Source organism: Rhinatrema bivittatum, chromosome 2, assembly GCF_901001135.1.
Source record: "Rhinatrema bivittatum chromosome 2, aRhiBiv1.1, whole genome shotgun sequence".
Taxonomy (NCBI): domain Eukaryota; kingdom Metazoa; phylum Chordata; class Amphibia; order Gymnophiona; family Rhinatrematidae; genus Rhinatrema; species Rhinatrema bivittatum.
This window is the reverse complement of record NC_042616.1, coordinates 30201755-30221264: the sequence shown is the minus strand read 5'-3', so window position 1 is coordinate 30221264 and position 19510 is coordinate 30201755. Positions and strand designations below refer to the sequence as shown.

Here is a 19510-nt window from a genome sequence, read left to right as displayed (position 1 = left end):
CTGAGATCCTGCACCTCCCTCTCCATCCTCAACAAAGTCCCTTCAGTAACATCTTTCCCCCACCCTTAAAATACCAGGCTGAAGCACCCACCCAAAAATTCTTGAAATACCCCGAACCAGGATCTAAGAAACATCTCCCACTCCCAAAGCCAGCATTCATTTTGGTGAGAAAGCCATCTAAACCGAAGGAGACCAGCCACAAGCCTGCACAATCCCGACTGCCCAATCAAACGAGCCCCTCCCCCTTCCACCGCCAACTCACAAAACCCCGGCATGAGAAAAGCCCACCCTACTCCCAGACCAACCACGTTAAGAACCCGACAAACACCATGGCTCCCTCCCAGTGCGGCAAACATCATACAGCACATTCCAATGCAAAGAAACCAGAGAAAAGAAAAGTAACTGTAAGATAAAGGAGCAGAGCACAATGAGAAAAATTTACACCAAAAAAATCAATGCATAACCCCCAGCGCACAGCAGCCATGAAAGAAAATGTTACACCCATGCCCATTGAGGATTCCAAGTCCCATAGGTTGCAGCCAAGAAACTAAAAGTCCACAAAGAGAAGCTTAAATGCGCTGCCTCTCCAGGTTCATGTGATAAAGATCGAGTCCCAAAGTAGAAAACTTAATAGCAAACAAAAGTAAAATATTGGAGCATAAGAACATAAGAAATTACCATGCTGGGTCAGACCAAGGGTCCATCAAGCCCAGCATCCTGTTTCATACAGAGGCCAAACCAGGCCACAAGAACCTGGCAATTACCCAAACACTAAGATGATCCCATGCTACTGATGCAATTAATAGCAGTGGCTAAGTAAACTTGATTAATAGCAGTTAATGGACTTCTCCAAGGACTTAGCCAAACCTTTTTTGAACCCAGCTACACTAAGGGGTAGATTTTCAAAGGGGTACGCGTGTACCCCCCGAAAACCTACCCCAAACCCCCTCAGCGGTGCGCGCAAGCCCCGGGGCTTGCATGGAGGGGCATGTCGGGGGGCGTGCCGGGAGTGACGCGGCGTGTAGGGGGCGTGTAGGGGTCGTGTAGGGGGCGACGCGGCATTTCGGGGGCATGTTCCGGTCCGGGGGCATGACAGCGGCCCCTGGACCAGCCCCCGGACCGGAACATGGATAGAGGTAGGGGGAGGTTTAGATAGGGTCGGGGGGGGGGGTGGGTTTGGTAGGGGAAGGGAGGGGAAGGTGGGGGGAGGGCGAAGGAAAGTTCCCTCCGAGGCCGCTCCGATTTCGGAGCGGCCTCGGAGTGAACGGAGGCAGGCTGCGCGGCTCAGTGCGCGCAGGCTGCTGATTTTGGGCAGCCTTGCGTGCGCCGACCCCAGATTTTAATGGATACGTGCGGCTACGCGCGTATCTATTGAAATCCCGCGTACTCTTGTTCGCGCGTGTGCAGATTTATAAAATCTGCCCCTAAGTGCACTAACCACATCCTCTGGCAACAAATTCCAGAGCTTAATTGTGCGTTGAGTGAAAAAGAATTTTCTCCGATTAGTCTTAAATGTGCTACTTGCTAACTTCATGGAATGACCCCCTAGTCCTCCTATTATCCAAAAGTGTAAATAACCAATTCACATCTGTTCGTTCAAGACCTCTCATGATCTTAAAAACCTCTATCATATCCCCTCTCAGCTGACTCTTCTCCAAGCTGAACAGCCCTAAGCTCTTCAGCCTTTCCTCATAGGGAAGCTGTTCCATCCCCTTTATCATTTTGGTTGCCTTAATTATGTGCTTAATTATGTGTTGAGCAAAAAAATATTTTCTCTTATTAGTTTTAAATGCATTACCTAGTAACTTCATTGTGTGTCCCCTCATCTTTCGACTTTTTGAAAGATTAAACAACTGATTAATATTTACTCGTTCCATTCCACTTATTATTTTATAGAGCTTTAGTATAACTCCCCTCAGCTGTCTCTTCTCCAAGCTGAAGAGTCCCAACCTCTTTAGCCTTTCTTCATAGGGGAATTGTTCCATCCCCTTTATCATTTTGGTCGCCCTTCTCTCTACCTTTCCTAATTCTGCTCTATCTTTTTTGAGATGTGGTGACCAGAACTGCACACGATACTCAAGAACTAGGGGTAGGCCGCGGCTTACCCATATTTACTTAGTCTTGAGGTTCTCCTTTTCTGGGGCAGCCGTGGTCGGAGTGCTGAGTCCATCTGTCTACAGCAAGGAAAACAAAATTATCACGTAAGTAATTTCTCCATTTCCTAGCGTGTAGCAGATGGACTTAGGACCAATGGGATGTACAAAAGCTACTCCTGGACAGGGCAGGAGGCTGCCCATGGCCCACTTAGTACTGCCCTTGCGAAGGCTGCGTTTTCTTGGGCTTGAACATCAAGGCGGTAGAACCTGGAGAAGGTGTGTATGGCGGACCACATTGCCACCCGACAGATCTCGGCGGGGGACAGCAGCTTGGTTTCTGCCAAAGAAACTGCCTGTGCCCTCATAGAATGAGCCTTAATCTGTAGTGGTAAGGGCTTTCCTGCCTCTATGTAGGCTGCCTTGATTACTTCTTTGATCCAGCGGGCTATGGTCTCCCGTGAGGCCACTTCTCCTTGTTTCTTCCCACTGTGAAGAATGAACAAGCGATCCGTTTTGCGCACCGGTTCCAATCTTTCCAGGTACCACACTAGAAGTCTGCCAACATTTAGATGGCGAAGAAGATGTGAGTCTTCCGAGTCCTTATGTTCATCTGGAGATGGTTTGGTTCAAGTGAAACTCGGAAACCACTTTTGGTAGGAAGGAGGGGATGGTGCACAGCTGTATGGTTCCAGGCGAGAACCTAAGGAATGGTTCCCAATAGGATAGTGCCTGTAGTTTGGAGATGCAACAGGCTGAACATATTGCCACCAGGAATACCGTCTTCAATATTAAGAGGCGTAGTGACAGACTGTGTGTTAATCTGAAGGAAGCCCCAGCTAGGAAGTCTAATACCTGATTGAGATTCCATAGAGGTACCGGCCACTTTAGGGGTGGTCGGAGTTGTTTAACCTCTAACAGAAAGTGGGACAAATAGTCGGATATCGTCCACTTCGGCTCTGAAGCAGGACAATGTGGCTATTTGGACCTTGAGGGAGTTGAGTGACAACCCCTTCTTCATACCGTCCTGTAGGAACTCCAGAATTATGGGAATCTTGGCTGTCCGCAGGAGTATCCCACGGTCCTCGCACCAGGCTTCGAATACTCTCCAGATCTGTATGTATGACAGGGATGTGGAGAACTTGCGTGCTCAGAGCAGGGTGTCAATCACGGCCTTTGAGTAACCACACTTCTTCAGGCAAGTCCTGTCAAGGGCCAGACCGTAAAAGAGAATTGAGATGGATCTCCATGGAGAATCAGGCCCTGCCGGAGAAGGTCCCTGTGTGGAGGTAGGCGCAGAAGGTTCCCCACAAGGAGTCTTTGCATGTCTGCATACCATGGTCATCTTGGCCAATCCGGGGCCACTAGTAGAACTAATCCCTTGTTAATGTTCTATCTTGCGGATGACCTTGCCCAGTAGCGGCCATGGGGGGAAGGCGTACAGTAAGTCTTCCTCTAGCCAAGTCTGGATGAGAGCATCGATCCCTTGGGAGTGTGGCTCTCATCTGCGGCTGAAGAACCTGGGGACTTGGGCACTGAGATGGGTGGCCAGTAGGTCCATGGTGTTGCGTCCATTGGTCGCAGATGGCTGCGACCGCTCTGCCTTACCTCTTTTCTTCCTTTTTCTCCCTCCTTGGGCAAGATGGCTGCTTCCAGTGCCAATCCTCCATGCTCACTCCCGTGGCCTCCTAGGGCACATGTGCACATCTCCTATGCTGAAATACATGTCATGGCAGGAACCTCAGGGGCGTCCCCACCGCATGACGTCAATACCTCCGGGTATATCAAGCCTCCACTTCGTTACCACCTTTGAGTTAGCAAGGACTTCGGTTTAGCTACTCCGACCGCTCTAAGCTGCATGCTTAGATGCCACTATCACTCCAAGGGCCTCGCTCCTCTAGAAGCTCTGGACACCCGCTCCTCGGGGGTCTCTCACTTCCAACTACCTTCAGGCCTCTACTAACTAAGACAACCGCTCCTCGGAGGGTCTCTCTCTCTTATTCAGTTCAGGATCTCCAGACTATCAGGTACTCGCTCCTCGAGGGCCTACCAGCCTATGTATCCTGCACCACGGACCTTTGGTCCCACCATTTCAACATCAGGAAGAAGCCTACATTCCTGTGAGTACCTCTAGGATCCGGTGCTCCAACTCCACCCACCAGCCACGGCATTGCCCGCACTGCGGGTTCCCGCCTATCATGAACATCTGGGTGAGATTCTACATCCGAGTCTATTGAACGTATTGGCACCTCGCGGATCTCAGTGCCTCACCTTCCTGCTTTCAACATCTATCTACAAGCAGTATAATAAAGTCTTCCATCCATCCTGTGTCTGCTATTTGAGTTCAGCCTATCGCTGTGGTTCCCCACGGGGCCCCTCCCCGTGGGCGGAGTCATCTTCACAGTGACCAAAGGTCCACAATGCCACAAACACAACGTATGGCTGGGAGGCCCCATCGATTTACTATTAATTGGAAGGCTGTGGTCGACAGCGTCCATTCTCCCAGGTCTAGGCTCTCTCTGCTGAGGAAGTCTGCTGATAAGTTGTCTTTTCCTGCGATGTGGAAGGTCGAGATCCCTTGTAGATTTATCTCCGCCCATGCCATGAGAGGGTCTATCTCCAGAGACACCTGCTGGCTCCTCGTTCCTCCCTGATGGTTGAAGTAAGCAACTGTTGTAGCGTTGTCCGACATTACTCGAATCGCTTTTCCGCAGAGTCTGTGTCTGAATTGCATCACATCAAATGTCCCACTGCTTAATTTAATCCACAATCAAATGTAATTTCCCCTGCCAACGACTATTCCCTCCTGTTTTTTCACTTGACAGATAATATTCGCTAGTATGCTAGATGCTTTAATTCAAATGTTTCTCATAATTTGTGTTTGTAAATTAATATTTCCAAGTTCCATATCCTTGTTTCTCATAATTTGTTTCTCATAATTTTGTTTTTCATAATTTGTTTCATATAATTTATTGTTTCTCATAATTTGTTTTCGTAAATTAATATTTCCAAGTTTCATATCCTTGTTCTCTGTAAGACACATTTGTTATGTCATCCCAAAGTTATATGTAAACCGAAGTGATTAGTAACATTGTTACTAGAACCTCGGTATATAAAAAATGTTAAATAAATAAATAAAAATAAATTGCAGGCACGTTAGTCTGACTGCTCGAGCTTCCAGGCGATTTATGTTCCATTCTGCTTCTTCCTTGCTCCATTCTCCCTGGGCCGTCAGTTCCTGACAGTGGGCTCCCATCCTCGAGGGCTTGCATCCGTGGTGAGCAAGGTCCAGTTTGGTGGGGATAGGCTTACTCCTTTACTTAGGTGATCTTCCTGTAGCCACCACTGGAGCTGAGAGCATACCTCTGCTGGTAGTTGGATGCGAATTGAGTAGTCCTGGGACACTGGATTCCATCATGACAGTAAGGAGCGCTGGAGCGGTCGCATCTGGGCCTTTGCCCACAGGACGACCTCCGGGGTTGATGCCATGAGACCGAGGACTTGAAGATAGTCCCAAACCTTGGGGCGTGCATTGGCCATCAGTCGTCGTAATTACTCCATCAGTTTCCTTCTCCTCGGGGGAGAGAGGAAGACTTTGTTCTGTTTGGTGTCAAAACAGACTCCCAGGTACTCTAGAGGTTGAGGGGGCTACAGGCTGCTCTTGCCCGTGTTCACAACCCAACCAAGTTCCTGCAGTAGGTTCTTGATTCTGCTGGTCACCTGCCAGCTCTCTTCCAAAGACTTTGCCCTGATCAACCAGTCGTCCAGATAAGGGTGTACCAAGATCCATTCCTTCCTTAGTGTTGCTGCCATGACCACCATAATTTTGGAGAATGTTCTGGGGGGCGTTTACTAGGCTGAAGATAGCACTCGGAACTGGTAATGGTGACCCAGTATTGCAAAGCGTAGAAAATGCTGGTGATCCTGATGGACTGGAATGTGAAGGTAGGCTTCAGAGAGGTCCAGGGATGCTAGAAACTCTCCTGGTTGTACTGCCATTATGACGGATCGAAGAGTTTCCATGCAGAAGTGTAGGATCCGCAGATGGCAGTTGATTTTCTTGAGATCCAAGATGGGCTGGAAGGATCCTTCCTTCTTGGGAACGATAAAATAGATGGAATAGTTGCCCCGTGTTTTTGTTGGGGGTGTGGGGGACCGGAGTTATTGCCTTCAGGCTGAGTAGTCTTGTTAGAGTGGTTTCCACTGCCAGTCTCTTGGTGTGGGAGTGGCAGGGTGACATCATAAATTTGTCTTGAGGGATGCAGCGGAACTGGAGTAACCTTCTCGAATGACGCTTAGTACCCATTTGTCCGATGTTATCTCGACCCATCTTTGGTAGAAGAGGGCAAGTCGACCCCCTATCTCCTCTTCCTGTGGATGGGTCGGCCAATTCTCATTGTGGAGCACAGCTGGAGCCTGATCCTCTCTTGGTCTGCCTTTCTCTGTACCTTTGCCCTTCTCTGTACCTTTGGAGAAGATACAGAGAAGGGCAACCAAAATGATAAAGGGGATGGAACACCTCCCCTATGAGGAAAGGCTGAAGAGGTTAGGGCTGTTCAGCTTGGAGAAGAGACGGCTGAGGGGGGATATGATAGAGATCTTTAAGATCATGAGAGATCTTGAACGAGTAGATGTGACTCGGTTCGAATAATAGAAGGACTAGGGGGCATTCCATGAAGTTAGCAAGTAGCACATTTAAAACTAATCTGAGAAAATTATTTTTCACTCAACGCACAATAAAGCTCTGGACTTTGTTGCCAGAGGATGTGGTTAGTGCAGTTAGTGTAGCTGGGTTCAAAAAAGGTTTGGATAAGTTCTTGGAGGCGAAGTCCATTAATGGCTATTAATCAAGTAGACTTAGGGAATAGCCACTGCTATTAATTGCATCAGTACACCAACTTAAACATACAAGGGAATGCTTGTTTGGTGGTTGTTTTGTACGGAGGTTTTTTTGATAAGGGTAACCGATTTGCAGTTATCCTTACTTTAACCTCCGTCTATTGTTCTTTTATTAAATTCAAAATAATTTCTCAAAACGCTCTTTTTTAATCAATTTCTCAATTTTTCTTAAAATCCCTTCTCCCCTGCTGCTTTTCCGACCCACTACAATTTTATTCCATACTTATCAAGGTCGTCGCCTTTATTGGTGTATCACGGGTACGGAGCTGCACGTCCGACACGGGCCATGTTTCGGCACTGTGTGCCTGCTTCAGGGACTATGGGAGAATCAGCTGTGTCCTATATAGGGTTCACAGCATGCTATTAACCTTAAATATATAAAAATATCAGTTTAAACATGAAATCTTAAAAACTCTATTTCACATATGTCAATGCACTCTTAAGTTTCTTACCCACCTTTACATTAATAACTTACTTCTCTGCACTTCTTCTGTTAAACGTGCGACGCCTTCTGTGTTTGCCTGGGCGTCTGGTCTATTCTGACTCATTTTATAAGCCTGCCTAGGGAGTCTTCCTCCAACTCTCAGCCAGATCGAGGCTGTCTCAGATGCATGCAATTAAGCTGATAACCTTTTTTACTGACTTATATCTATGTTCCAAAAGGCTAAATAGGTTCAGTATTAATCTCTCTACGTTCTTGACCCTTTTGTGATAATGTTTTTTGTGTGCAACCATTCAAAATAGTGATGGCTTTAGTTATTTTCAATTTTCGGCAACGGCGGACCTGATAGTGGACTGCATCTCATTAATGCCGTGTTGCCTATTCATGCCGGGCGGACCTGGTAGGGAACCTGTCCGTATCACGTCCGCTTCTCCTGCTGAAGACTTGTTAAACGCCGTTGATTGCAGTGGGGGCGTTTCCCGGGCGGGGCTCAGGGCCGTGCCTGTCTATAGATTAGCAATGCTGATTGTGCGTTCTGAAAAATCGTCTTTGATGCAATAAAGATACTCGTTTCTGTGTGTACTGTACATCATCATTATAAATGCTTATGTCTCTGTTTAATTAGTGGTAAATTGCTATTCTGTATATTTGCAAATCGGACCTGTTAGGTGACTGAATTTCCACCCGATCCTTACGTATCTAAACCTAACAGACCTAACAATCAAAATAATCAGCCGTTTTACTAAGGACATTGTGGTCCTGATCTCTATGAATACAAAAAAGTTTCTTTATCTGTGTCAGTAATGTGTCAAGATTCTTCTCTCGGTACTAGTTATTCTTGTAAGTGATTTGAAACAAGACGGTTAGCCCATCCGGGTAGTGTTACTCCTTAGCGCTGTACTCAGTCTCTCTTGTTCGGTAGGGCGGATAGCCATTCCAAATATAGTATTACTCTTTAGTGCTATGCTCAGTCTCTCTTATTAGATGTACCTTTTAGTTATTCTTAAAAACTTGATTTACTTGTTGCTAACCTAATGGGAAACTACTGCTCACTGATGTTATACTAAAACATGATCCTTGTGGAGGATTTTATTCATTTCTATTGTGCATTTGTAATGAAGCCTTTCTCCTCTTGTGGAATGAATGAAATCCTCCTCTCTCACTGATGATTATGGTTGCTTACTTTTTAATCAAATTACCAATATATTGTCCAATCAATTTCTCTGTTGAGTCCTTTTGGAGCCACAGTGTCCCACATGTATATGAACTTTTGTTCCATCTGTATTAATTTAGTATTGAGGTCACCACCCCTTGGATGATCTTGTAGTTGAAAGAGTACCGCCACCTTAAACTCTTCTGGTGAATGTCCCATTTGTTGCCAGTGATCAGTTAAAGGTGCCCCTTCAATCTGATGCCTTAATCAGCTCACATGTTCCTGAATCCTGTTCTTGACCTTACGCATTGTTTTGCCAATGTACACTTTGTGGCATGTGCACCACAGTGCATATATCACTCTAGTTGATCCACATGTATAAAATCCTTTAAAAGTGTACGTTCTCCGTCCTGGAATTTTCAACTCTGTGCCTTCATGCATGAACTGGCATGCACTACATTTACCACATGACTTTTGACCTCTTTGTGTGTCCTGTGCTTGTGTGGCTTCAGGAAGCAAGTTAGAATGAACTACCATATCCTTTAAATTTGGTGCTTTAGTAAGAGCAAACGTGGGTTTATCTTTGAAGTTCGGATGAACTTGTAGAAGGGACCAGTATTTTAAAATGCTCTTTTTTAACATGTGTGTTTGAGGTGTATGTGGCAACACACAAATCAACTTATCATTATCTGTGCTAGGTTTCGGTTGGAGGAGTAGTTCTCTATTAGCCCATCTCGCTCGTTTGTATGCTTTTTTTATGATTGCTGCTGGGTATCCTCTCTGTAAAAATCTTCTGGTCATATCTTCTGCTTGTATCTTAAATTCTGTGACCGTGGAGCATAACCTCCTCAATCGGAGGAACTGCCCTACCGGTAAATTATCTCTCAAGTGGCTCGGGTGGAATGATGAATAATGCAAGAGTGTGTTTCTATCTGTTGGTTTCCGATAGATGGTAAAGTGAAATCCTTCTTCTGTAAGTATAACTTGGATGTCTAAAAACGGTATGCTGTTCTTGTGATGCTGGCTTGTGAAATTCAGATGTGGATTGCAGCCATTTAACCATTGTATGAATAGTTGGAGTTCTTCTTCATCTCCTTGCCATATGACAAAAATGTCATCTATGAATCTTTTCCATAATTTTATATGATCTTCATGATTGTTCCGATAAACCCACTTCTCCTCAAAGGCTGACATGTATAGATTTGCAAGGTCAGGGGCCATAGTGGCCCCCATAGCTGTTCCTTTAACCTGTTTATAATATTTTCCTAAGAACATAAAATAATTCTCCTGTAGTGCAATACTAGCAAGTTCTTGGATAAAGGCTGTCGGAGTTCTCAGTCGTATACCCGTTGATGACAATTTTGCTGTAATGACTTCAATAGCCTCACTTTGGGGTATGCTTGTGTACAATGCTGTTACGTCGATAGTAACCAAAAATGTGGATGTTGGATCAGGATGGAGATCTTGTAAAATAGTCATTAGGTGTGCCGAGTCCCGTATGAATGAAGTTATCTGTGGGATGAACCCACGCAATGATCTATCTACGAATTGTCCTTGAACCATTGTCACAATTCGTAGATAGATCATTGCGTGGGTTCATCCCACAGATAACTTCATTCATACGGGACTCGGCACACCTAATGACTATTTTACAAGATCTCCATCCTGATCCAACATTGCCCAGGTAGAGTGTCCATCAAGCTAGGTTGAGAGAATGTTGCCCAAATCTCTTCTTGGAGTGAGTGTCCTCACTCCGACGGCCAGCAAATCTTCACTAGAGACCACTGTTCTTTCCGTATGTCTCATGTTGAATGTGAAAGTGGCCCCCAACCCCCTACGCTCATACCTAATCCCCACCTCGAGTTACTAGGTGGCCCTCCCATAGGGATACAAATACCTGTCTAGGGAGGAGGCACTATAGCAAGTCTCTCTCTCTTTCTCTCTCTCTCCCCCCCCCCCCCCCCCCCCCCCCGAAATGAGCCGTTCGGAATTGTCGTGGACCACGATAACCCTTTACTGACCTGTAGCGCACACGGTACCGCAAATGAAATGGTTGTAGCTATTAGCCGCGCTAACACTGCGGCTGTTTCGCGGCACACGATAACTTTACATATGCTCTGCCCCAACTCCGCCCCCTGAATATATAATTACGAATTTGCATTCGCAAATCGCGTTAACGGCTGTTAGTGCGAATTTATCTCCCGCGATAACACCTTGGAAAATGACCCCCTTAGTCATTTAAAAATATACATTTTCTAAAGGCAAAAAAAAGCAAAACTGTTTCAGATTGGAACTATTCTAGTCTTCATGCTTAAATTATGCTTAAAAAAAAAAAAACCCACCTGGCATCAGTATCTTAAATTTGTGATTTTGCTGAGATGAACATCTTAAATACTTTAATTTTTTTTTTACTTTAGTATTTGTCTCTACCCACTTTGTTAAATTTTATTTTCCAGCAGAGGGATTCTTAAAATTTAGTAATTTCATCTTTCATCCAACTTTTCAACAACATCAGCCCAAAAGTCGAGGTATATGTATTATCACACTCCATTTTTTTAAACTGGCAGATTCCTTTTTCACATACACATCACATACACACACACACACACAGAAGCTCCATTCCTTTCTTACATATACATCACATCACATCACATACACATACATACATACATACACACACACACACACAGAAGCTCCATTCCTTTCTTACATATACATCACATCACATACACATACACATACACACACAGAAAGAAGATCGGCGCAGCTGGTCTAGCTGATCACGTGGCCGAAGAAAGAAAGATCGGTGCAGCCGGAGACCAGCCGCCGAGACTTAAGGGGCGCCGCGGCAGGCAGCCAGCCCCCGACTCTCCCTGCCTCCCCCCCAGTGCCACCCTCCCGACGCCCCCCCTGGTGGTCCAGCGGAGGGCCCGGGAGCGATCTGCCACTCCCGGGGCCTCCGCTGCCACTAAGCAAAATGGCGCCGGGGGCCTTCAGCCCCTGTCACATGGTAGGGGCTAATATTGATTTATTATTATTATTTATTTATTATTATTATTATTATTATTATTTATTTATGGTTTTTATATACCGATCTTCTTACATTATATGTAAATCAAATCGGTTTACAGAGAACAGTTGAATAAGCTTGCTTGTGGGCAATTACATATAACAAAGAACTTTTTGAGTAACATATTGTATAACTTTTTTGAATAACATGCAAAAAATACATGACAAAACAAAGTCTTATATGTCTAAATCTTAATGTTTTTGATTGAGCTTTTCTAAATAGCATTTAAAAGAAGAAATAAATAGCCAAAAAAACAATGTCTAAAATATGGTATTATGCAATATTCCTAATTGTACAGATGTCTTACAAGAAATTGTTAACAGTAGTCTAAGATAATTTACTTCTGCATTAGTAATTCGAAGCGAAAGTTGATAATATTGGCAATCCTCCAGTCTTCAGGGATCATAGATAGTTTTCAAATTTCGAATAGCAAGTCTGCAATTTCATTTCTCAGTTCTTTCAGCACTCTGGGATGTATACCTTCTGGTCCAAGTGATTTGCTACTCTTTGTGAATTTGCCCTAGTCCATCTTCCAGGTTCACTGAGATTTGTTTCAGTTCCTCTGAATCATCAGCTTTGAATATCATTTTTGGCATGGGTATTTATTTTATTTATTTATTTTTAATTTTTATATACCGAGGTTCTTATAGAGACTACAAATCACTCCGGTTTACATATAACGATAAACTGCCCAACAGAGATAAGGGGCTTTACATAGAACAGTGGCACATATGGAACAATATAACTGGATGACAATTTAACATAATGATAATAAATAATATAGTATAGTTTAACATTGTAATTAATAAAATTATGTAATATAATCTGTATAATTTAACTATTTAACTTGGATATAGTGACATATTAACCATGCCTGTATATCTCTTACATCTTCCTCAGTGAATACTGAAACAAAGAATTAATTCAGTCTCTCTGCTATGGCATTTTCGTGCCTTAGTGCGGGTTTTTTACCTCAAATATACCTGAAAACATTTTTATTAAGAGTTTTTGCTTCCACGGCAAATTTGTTTTGCAAATTCTCTCTTTGCCTTTCTTATCAGTGCTTTGCATCTGACTTGCTAGTGCTTATGCTGTTTCCTGTTTTCTTCATTCAGATGACCCAGATCAAAAGACTGTGGAGACATTATGAATATAAGCCTGCAAGAATTTCCTTCATCAGCATCATAATCTTCACAAATTTGCTGTGGTCTACATTTAAGTACATGTAGTATCTACTGTGTTAGCATTGTGTGAAGGGATACTTAGCAGATCTCTCTCTTTCTGTTTGCATATGACCTATTGCAAATCCCCAGTGAATTCACTTAACTAAATTGCTGTAGAGAAATACATTATAAAATATATATATTGTAATCTGATCGCCTTGTAATTTGTAGTCTTATAATAAAACATGAGCTTATTTTGAACTTCTTAGATTCTAAGATTTTTATTATTTGTTCTTCTCACTGTGGGACCAAGGTTTTAGCAGTGGCACCCCTCCCTCCTCTTGTTTCTGCACTGAATGGGCTCTTGCCCTGCTCCTCCCCTCTTCAGCATCCTGGGTCTGGGCTTGATGCTGCAGTCAGGCACAGGACATAACCTTACAGATACATTTTAAAAGAGTTGCTCTGGCAAAAATGGCCCCATACACACGTAGGGAGAGAGGGAGGGAGTGGGAAAGAGAGAGACAATATGACACTATCAGGCCAATACAGGACAGTGCGCTGTAAAGGGTAATAGCACGTGGCCAACCCCACTGAAACTAATAGTGCTCATCACATGCAGATACATATTGATGAGCCTATTAGTTATTCACCTGGAATACTGAAAGTAAAATGTGCAGCCACGCAGGCGCTAACTTAGAAAGCACTGGGAAAAGTGTACAGAAAAGCAGCTTTTCTGTACACCCTCCGACTTAACAGCACTATTAAGTTGGAGGCACCAAAAAAAAAAAAAATCTGCTCGCCCGTCAGCGGGTTCAAAAACAGATGCTCAATTTTGCCGGCATCCGTTTTCCGAACCCATGGCTGTCAGCGGGTTCGAAAACCGACACCGGTAAAATTAAGCGTCAGTTGTTGGCCCACTGACAGCAGACTCTTCCGCTAAGGAGGTGTTAGGGATGCGCTATTGTCCCTAGCACCTGGCCTAATTTAAATACAGAATCATGTGCTCAGGAGAGATGACTGGGTGTGCGTTGGAGAGCAGGTGCTCAACTCGGAGCACCGCTCTCCCACACCTTTTATTAAATCGGCCTGTATGTATCTCCCACGGTAAGAGGGGCACTTTCAAGTCAGGATGGGTTGGGGGGGGGGGGGCATAAGAACATAAGAAAATGCCATACTGGGTCAGACCAAGGGTCCATCAAGCCCAGCATCCTGTTTCCAACAGTGGCCAATCCAGGCCATAAGAACCTGGCAGGTACCCAAAAACTAAGTCTATTCCATGTAACCATTGCTAATGGCAGTGGCTATTCTCTAAGTGAACTTAATAGCAGGTAATGGACTTCTCCTCCAAGAACTTATCCAATCCTTTTTTAAACACAGCTATACTAACTGCACTAACCACATCCTCTGGCAACAAATTCCAGAGCTTTATTGTGCATTGAGTAAAAAAGAACATTCTCCGATTAGTTTTAAATGTGCCCCATGCTAACTTCATGGAGTGCCCCCTAGTCCTTCTATTATCCGAAAGAGTAAACAACCGATTCACATCTACCCGTTCTAGACCTCTCATGATTTTAAACACCTCTATCATATCCCCCCTCAGTCGTCTCTTCTCCAAGCTGAAAAGTCCTAACCTCTTTAGTCTTTCCTCATAGGGGAGTTGTTCCATTCCCTTTATCATTTTGGTAGCCCTTCTCTGTACCTTCTCCAATGCAACTATATCTTTTTTGAGATGCGGCGAGCAGTGTTGCATTGGACTGCCTAAGGCGCAATGGTATCTAGACCCCTGTAATACTGCCCCCCCTCCCCCCCCCGCCAAAACCCACCCTGAGTTGAAAGTGCCCCTCTTACAGTGGGAGATCAATACAGTCACTTGCGCGAGTTATTAAAATATGCACACATACGCACGGCGGGGATATTTTAAATGATACGCGTGCACTTGTGCGCATGCTAGAAAATAAAGCGTATAGCTGCTTGCATGCCGATTCGCGCGTTTAAGAGCCCACACGCATTCCTTTTAAAATTAGCAAGTCGGTGCAGAGCCTGCTCTTTTCCTGGCCGGCCGCACTTCCAGCAGACTCCCCCCCTGTGTTGATGTTGCAAAGATTTGGAAGCCCCGCTGCCCCTGGCCTCTGCTTTCCCTGAGCTTCCTAGATCCCGCCCCCATCCCCTCACCCACAACCCTTCCCCTTCCTTCCTAGGTCTGGCGCTGCCTTCCACGTCTCCTACCTCCCGCATGGGATTGGTCGGTGGAAATGGAAACGTCACCGGGAAGCCCCAAAGGGGCGGGGCTCTACGGCCAAGCCTTGTTCAATCAGTAGGAAGCAGGGGGAGGAGAAATTCTAGAAATGTGAAAAAGGCGCCAAATTTGTCTTAAAGTTAAAAAAAAAAATAATTAAATTATCTCCCTGCCGCGTTCACATTTCTAAAAATCTCCCTCTGATTGACAAAGGCAGTGGCAAAGGCCGAATGAGTCTTTGCCCTCAGTGGAAAGCGCCCCTGCTCTGTGATGTCATCAGTCTGCGCCCTCAGTGGAACGCTGCCCCGGCTTCAGTGTGATGTCATCAGTCTGTCCCGGGCAGGATGTGGGGTGGAGATGGTGTTGTACTGCAGCTTTGGTTCTTTTGAAATTCAGATTCGGGAAACGAGAGATTCCCCTCGTTCTGCAGCTCTGATTCTCAGCTTTAATTTGCTTTTCCCTAACCGACAAAGAGCCCTCAATTCATTTGTAATCCTGAAAACAGCAAAAGCAGAGAAGAAATGCCCGCGAGAGCTTCTGCTCAGGTAGGAGATTGCCCCCCCCCCCCCCACTTCATGTCTTCTCTTTATAAATACTAAGAACATAAGAAATTCAAGGCTGGGTTAGAGCAATGCTCCATCGAGTCCAGTCCCCTGTTTCCCACAGGTGCCCCTTCAGGTCGCCAGGATGTACCTGGCAAATCTCAAACGAAAGTCTGTTTCATGTTGCTCGCCACAAGAAATAGACTTTGGCTTCTCCACCTCTTATCTATCTCCCACGGTCTATCCTTATTCCTTTTCCTTCATCTCAATCCACTCTCCCGCTTTTGTCTCTGTCTCAAACAACCATTCTCTCCTCTCTTCCATGCCTGTTCAGTCTCCCTATCCTACAGTGCAGTCTTCTCATTTTCTTCTCCAGCTCACCCCCATAAGTCGACCTTGGTTTATTTACTGCTGCAGTTATCCTCTTGTGCCCCATCACTTCAGCAAACATGACGGGTCTTTGTTTACTGTAAACACTGTGCCAGAAGAAGCTGTCAGGGAGGATAAACTGGTAACAGTAATTACCAGCTTGCAGATGTGAGGTGGTGGCTACACAGAGCAGGAGACTGACAGCAGCAGAGAGGAAGGGTATCTGCATAGTGGTAGAAACCAATGGTAGTAAGTTGGGGCATGGGATCAGTCATGTAGTTACATGTAGTGGTGGTAAAAAAACCATTACAAAGTGATGTATTGGAAAAATTGGTGGGGTAGGGGAGGTGTTATGGAATGCCAAGGTAATAGTAAGCAGGCAAATTGGGGAGCTGCTGAACTAAAGGGCACAGGTCAATGAGTTTGGAAGTTGATATTTAAGGAAATATATATAGCTCAGTTTCTAACCTACCTTTTATAGCTAAACTAATGGAAAAACTTGTCAACTTCCGTCTCACCGACTACTTGACTCTCACAATATCTTATACCCTTCTCAATTCGGATTCAGAAAACGCCTAAAACACAGAATCCCTCCTTCTTTCTCTAACGGACACCATCCTGATGGGCCTTGACAAGGGACATTCATACCTTCTAGCCCTACTCGATATTTCTGCGGTGTTTGACACGGTAAATCATGACATCCTCATCAACCGTCTAATGGAAATAGGCATCTCTGGCTCCGCACTGCTCTGGTTTAAATCCTTTCTGAACAACAGGCACTACAAAGTTAAAATAAACGACAAAGAATCCCACTCCATCCCGTCAAAACAAGGAGTACCACAAGGTTCTTCTCTTTTCCCCCACCCTGTTCAATATATCTACTTCCTTTATGCCAGCTACTCAATAGCCTCAACCTCACCCATTTTATATACGCGGACGATGTGCAAATCATAATCCCCATCTCGAATCATAATCCCCATCTCGGACCCAATCTCCTCAACTCTAAATTTCTGGAACGACTGCCTACATGCCATCAACCGGCTTCTCTCGAGTCTCAACCTGGCCCTAAATACGTCCAAAACGGAACTCCTGGTTATCTCCCCTAGCGATAACCACCCCTTCTCTAATAACACAATAACCCCACTAGCAAGCCATGTCAGAGACCTTGGGGCCACCCTTGACTCTAGAATGAATTTCAAAAAATTCATTAATGCTACAACTAAAGAATGCTTCTTCAAGCTACAGGTCCTGAAGCATCTAAGACCGCTCTTACACTTCCAGGATTTCCGTTCTGTGCTTCAAGCAATACTGTTTTCAAAGATCGACTATTGCAACGCTCTTCTACTCGGTCTCCCCGCTTCTTCGACCAAACCTCTTCAGATGCTGCAAAACGCAGCGGCCAGGATCCTTACAAACACATGGCGCAAGGACCACATCACACCAATCCTAAAAATCTTACATTGGCTTCCCATTCAATATAGAATACTGTTCAAAGCTCTCACTATCATCCACAAAACTGTCTACCAACAATCCACTCTCCAACTCCCTTCCCTCTGGAACTACATACATCCACAAGGCCAATAAGAACTGCCTACAAAAGTATGCTCAGGGCCCCTCCCAACAAATCATCAATCCACAACTCTATTCACAAGCGAGCACTCTCGACAGCAGGTCCACTACATTGGAATTCGCTTCCTCAAGACTTACGCCAGGAACAATGCCATCTAACATTCAGAAAAAAACTTAAAACCTGGCTGTTTACACAAGCCTACCGTTGAAGGAACCCATCTCAACCAACTCTGTCTCTCACCCTTCAACCCACCCTTTTCCCTCCCCCCCTCTCACCTCCCCGCCACTCCTCCCACCGGACATACCATGTAAATATCCGCTGTTTATAATCCATGTTTCTGTATTACTAATTTATTGTTTTTGTTAATTTATTGTTTTTTGTTGATTATATCTATCACTCATTAATGTTATAGTTTAATTCTGCCCTATCTTCCGACATCCATGTTTTACGCTCCCTGTTTTAATGTAACTTGTCATTTCTACTTAGACGTTAATTGGTTTCCCCATGTTCTAATGTAAACCAGTACGATAAGACCTGGTCTTGAGAATCGGTATAGTAAAAGAAGTTAAATAAATAAATAAAATAAATAATCGTTCCTCTCTGTGTTATTATGGAACCTTTCATTATATCTAATAAAGTTTAAAGAAATGGGTGCTGGGGATTCTGACAAACATATCTGCTCAAACATTATCATATTATGCTTTGTATATCCTTTAGCCACTAAGTTAGTGGTTAAAAAAGAAAAAAAAAAGCAGAACTTAATAATGACAGGTATTAAACACTGCTGCAGCTTTCTAATCTGGGACACAGTAGAGTCAACACTGACTTTAATGGAACCCTGAGCAGACCCGAGACAGGTTAGGACCCACCTGAGTGTAAGGAGAGACATCAGTAGTTGATCAAATTAAAAGTTGGTGTCCCAGTTTTGTGTGCAGCTGGTTTCCAGTTTGCTTTGGGACTGTTCTAAGTGACTAAATTATTTACACCCAGAAATCTCGCCCCCCCACCCTGCTGAGTCCTGGCATTGGGAGGTCTCCTGAATTTGATTCTGGTTTGTGTTTCAGGTCCCAGTAACCTTTGAGGATGTCGCTGTCTGTTTCTCCCAGGAGGAGTGGGAAGATTTAGAAGAATGGCAGAAGGAGCTTTACAAGGATGTGATGAATGGAGAATTATCAGACTCTCAGCTCACTGGGTAAGGGGGGGACTTTTTATTTATTATTTTTTTAGAAATTCATATTTTAAGAGGGGGAATTAGAAGATAATTCCATTATTGAGTGAAGTTGGATCTTATGCGCCCTGAATCAGTTGGGGATGCTGCACAGGCAGGGTTCATAGCCCTTTGGGGTTGCAGGGAGTCATGGTCGTTGCTCAGGGGTGATACAGGAATCCATGATTGCAGGGCTCCAGAAGGAGCCCTGGTGTACATAAGAACATAAGAAATGCCATACTGGATCAGATCGAGGGTCCATCAAGCCCAGTATCCAAGTCACAGGTACCTGGCAAGTACCAACTCCCTCCAGTCCAGGACCATCACTGCAATATTAGTCTGCAAAGAGCAGACTAATATTTTGGAAGGGGTATAAAATGGGGGGAGAAATTCCACGGTAGTTGGGAATGAAGGGTCACGGTGCCAGTCCCCAACCCTGGATCTGATTGAACTGGAAGGACAAAGGTGCAGGAGAAACTCCCAGGTCACAAACAATAAAAGCACAAAGTATTTCTTAGTAGTTGTAGTGAGGAAGAGGCAGGGGATGGGGATAAATGAGGGAGGGGAGGTGGGAGAGGAATGTAACATGTTAAAAAAGGTAAAGTATTTCTTAGTCATTGTAGTGAGGAGGAGGAAATGAAGAGATGAGTTTGTGATGCAGTCGGTGGAAGGACAGACAGACAGACTGACTCCTGACATTGAGAGAAGGGTCTGAGCCATGGATTTTCTCTTTAGAGTCCTAAATAAACTTGACCTGCAGAGGGCT

The 19510-nt window shown here is 44.6% G+C and overlaps 1 protein-coding gene across 1 annotated transcript in view; it reads left to right on the top strand.

Annotated features, from left to right (window-relative positions):
• Positions 1-15382: 15382 nt before the first annotated feature.
• Positions 15383-19510, top strand: part of LOC115083730 (oocyte zinc finger protein XlCOF6-like) — a 35321-nt gene continuing 31193 nt past the window's right edge. The window contains exons 1-2 of the mRNA XM_029587720.1: positions 15383-15601; positions 18602-18729. Coding sequence (XP_029443580.1) covers positions 18699-18729 — 31 coding nt within the window. The 5' untranslated portion in view covers positions 15383-15601; positions 18602-18698. The remainder of the gene's footprint in view (positions 15602-18601; positions 18730-19510) is intronic.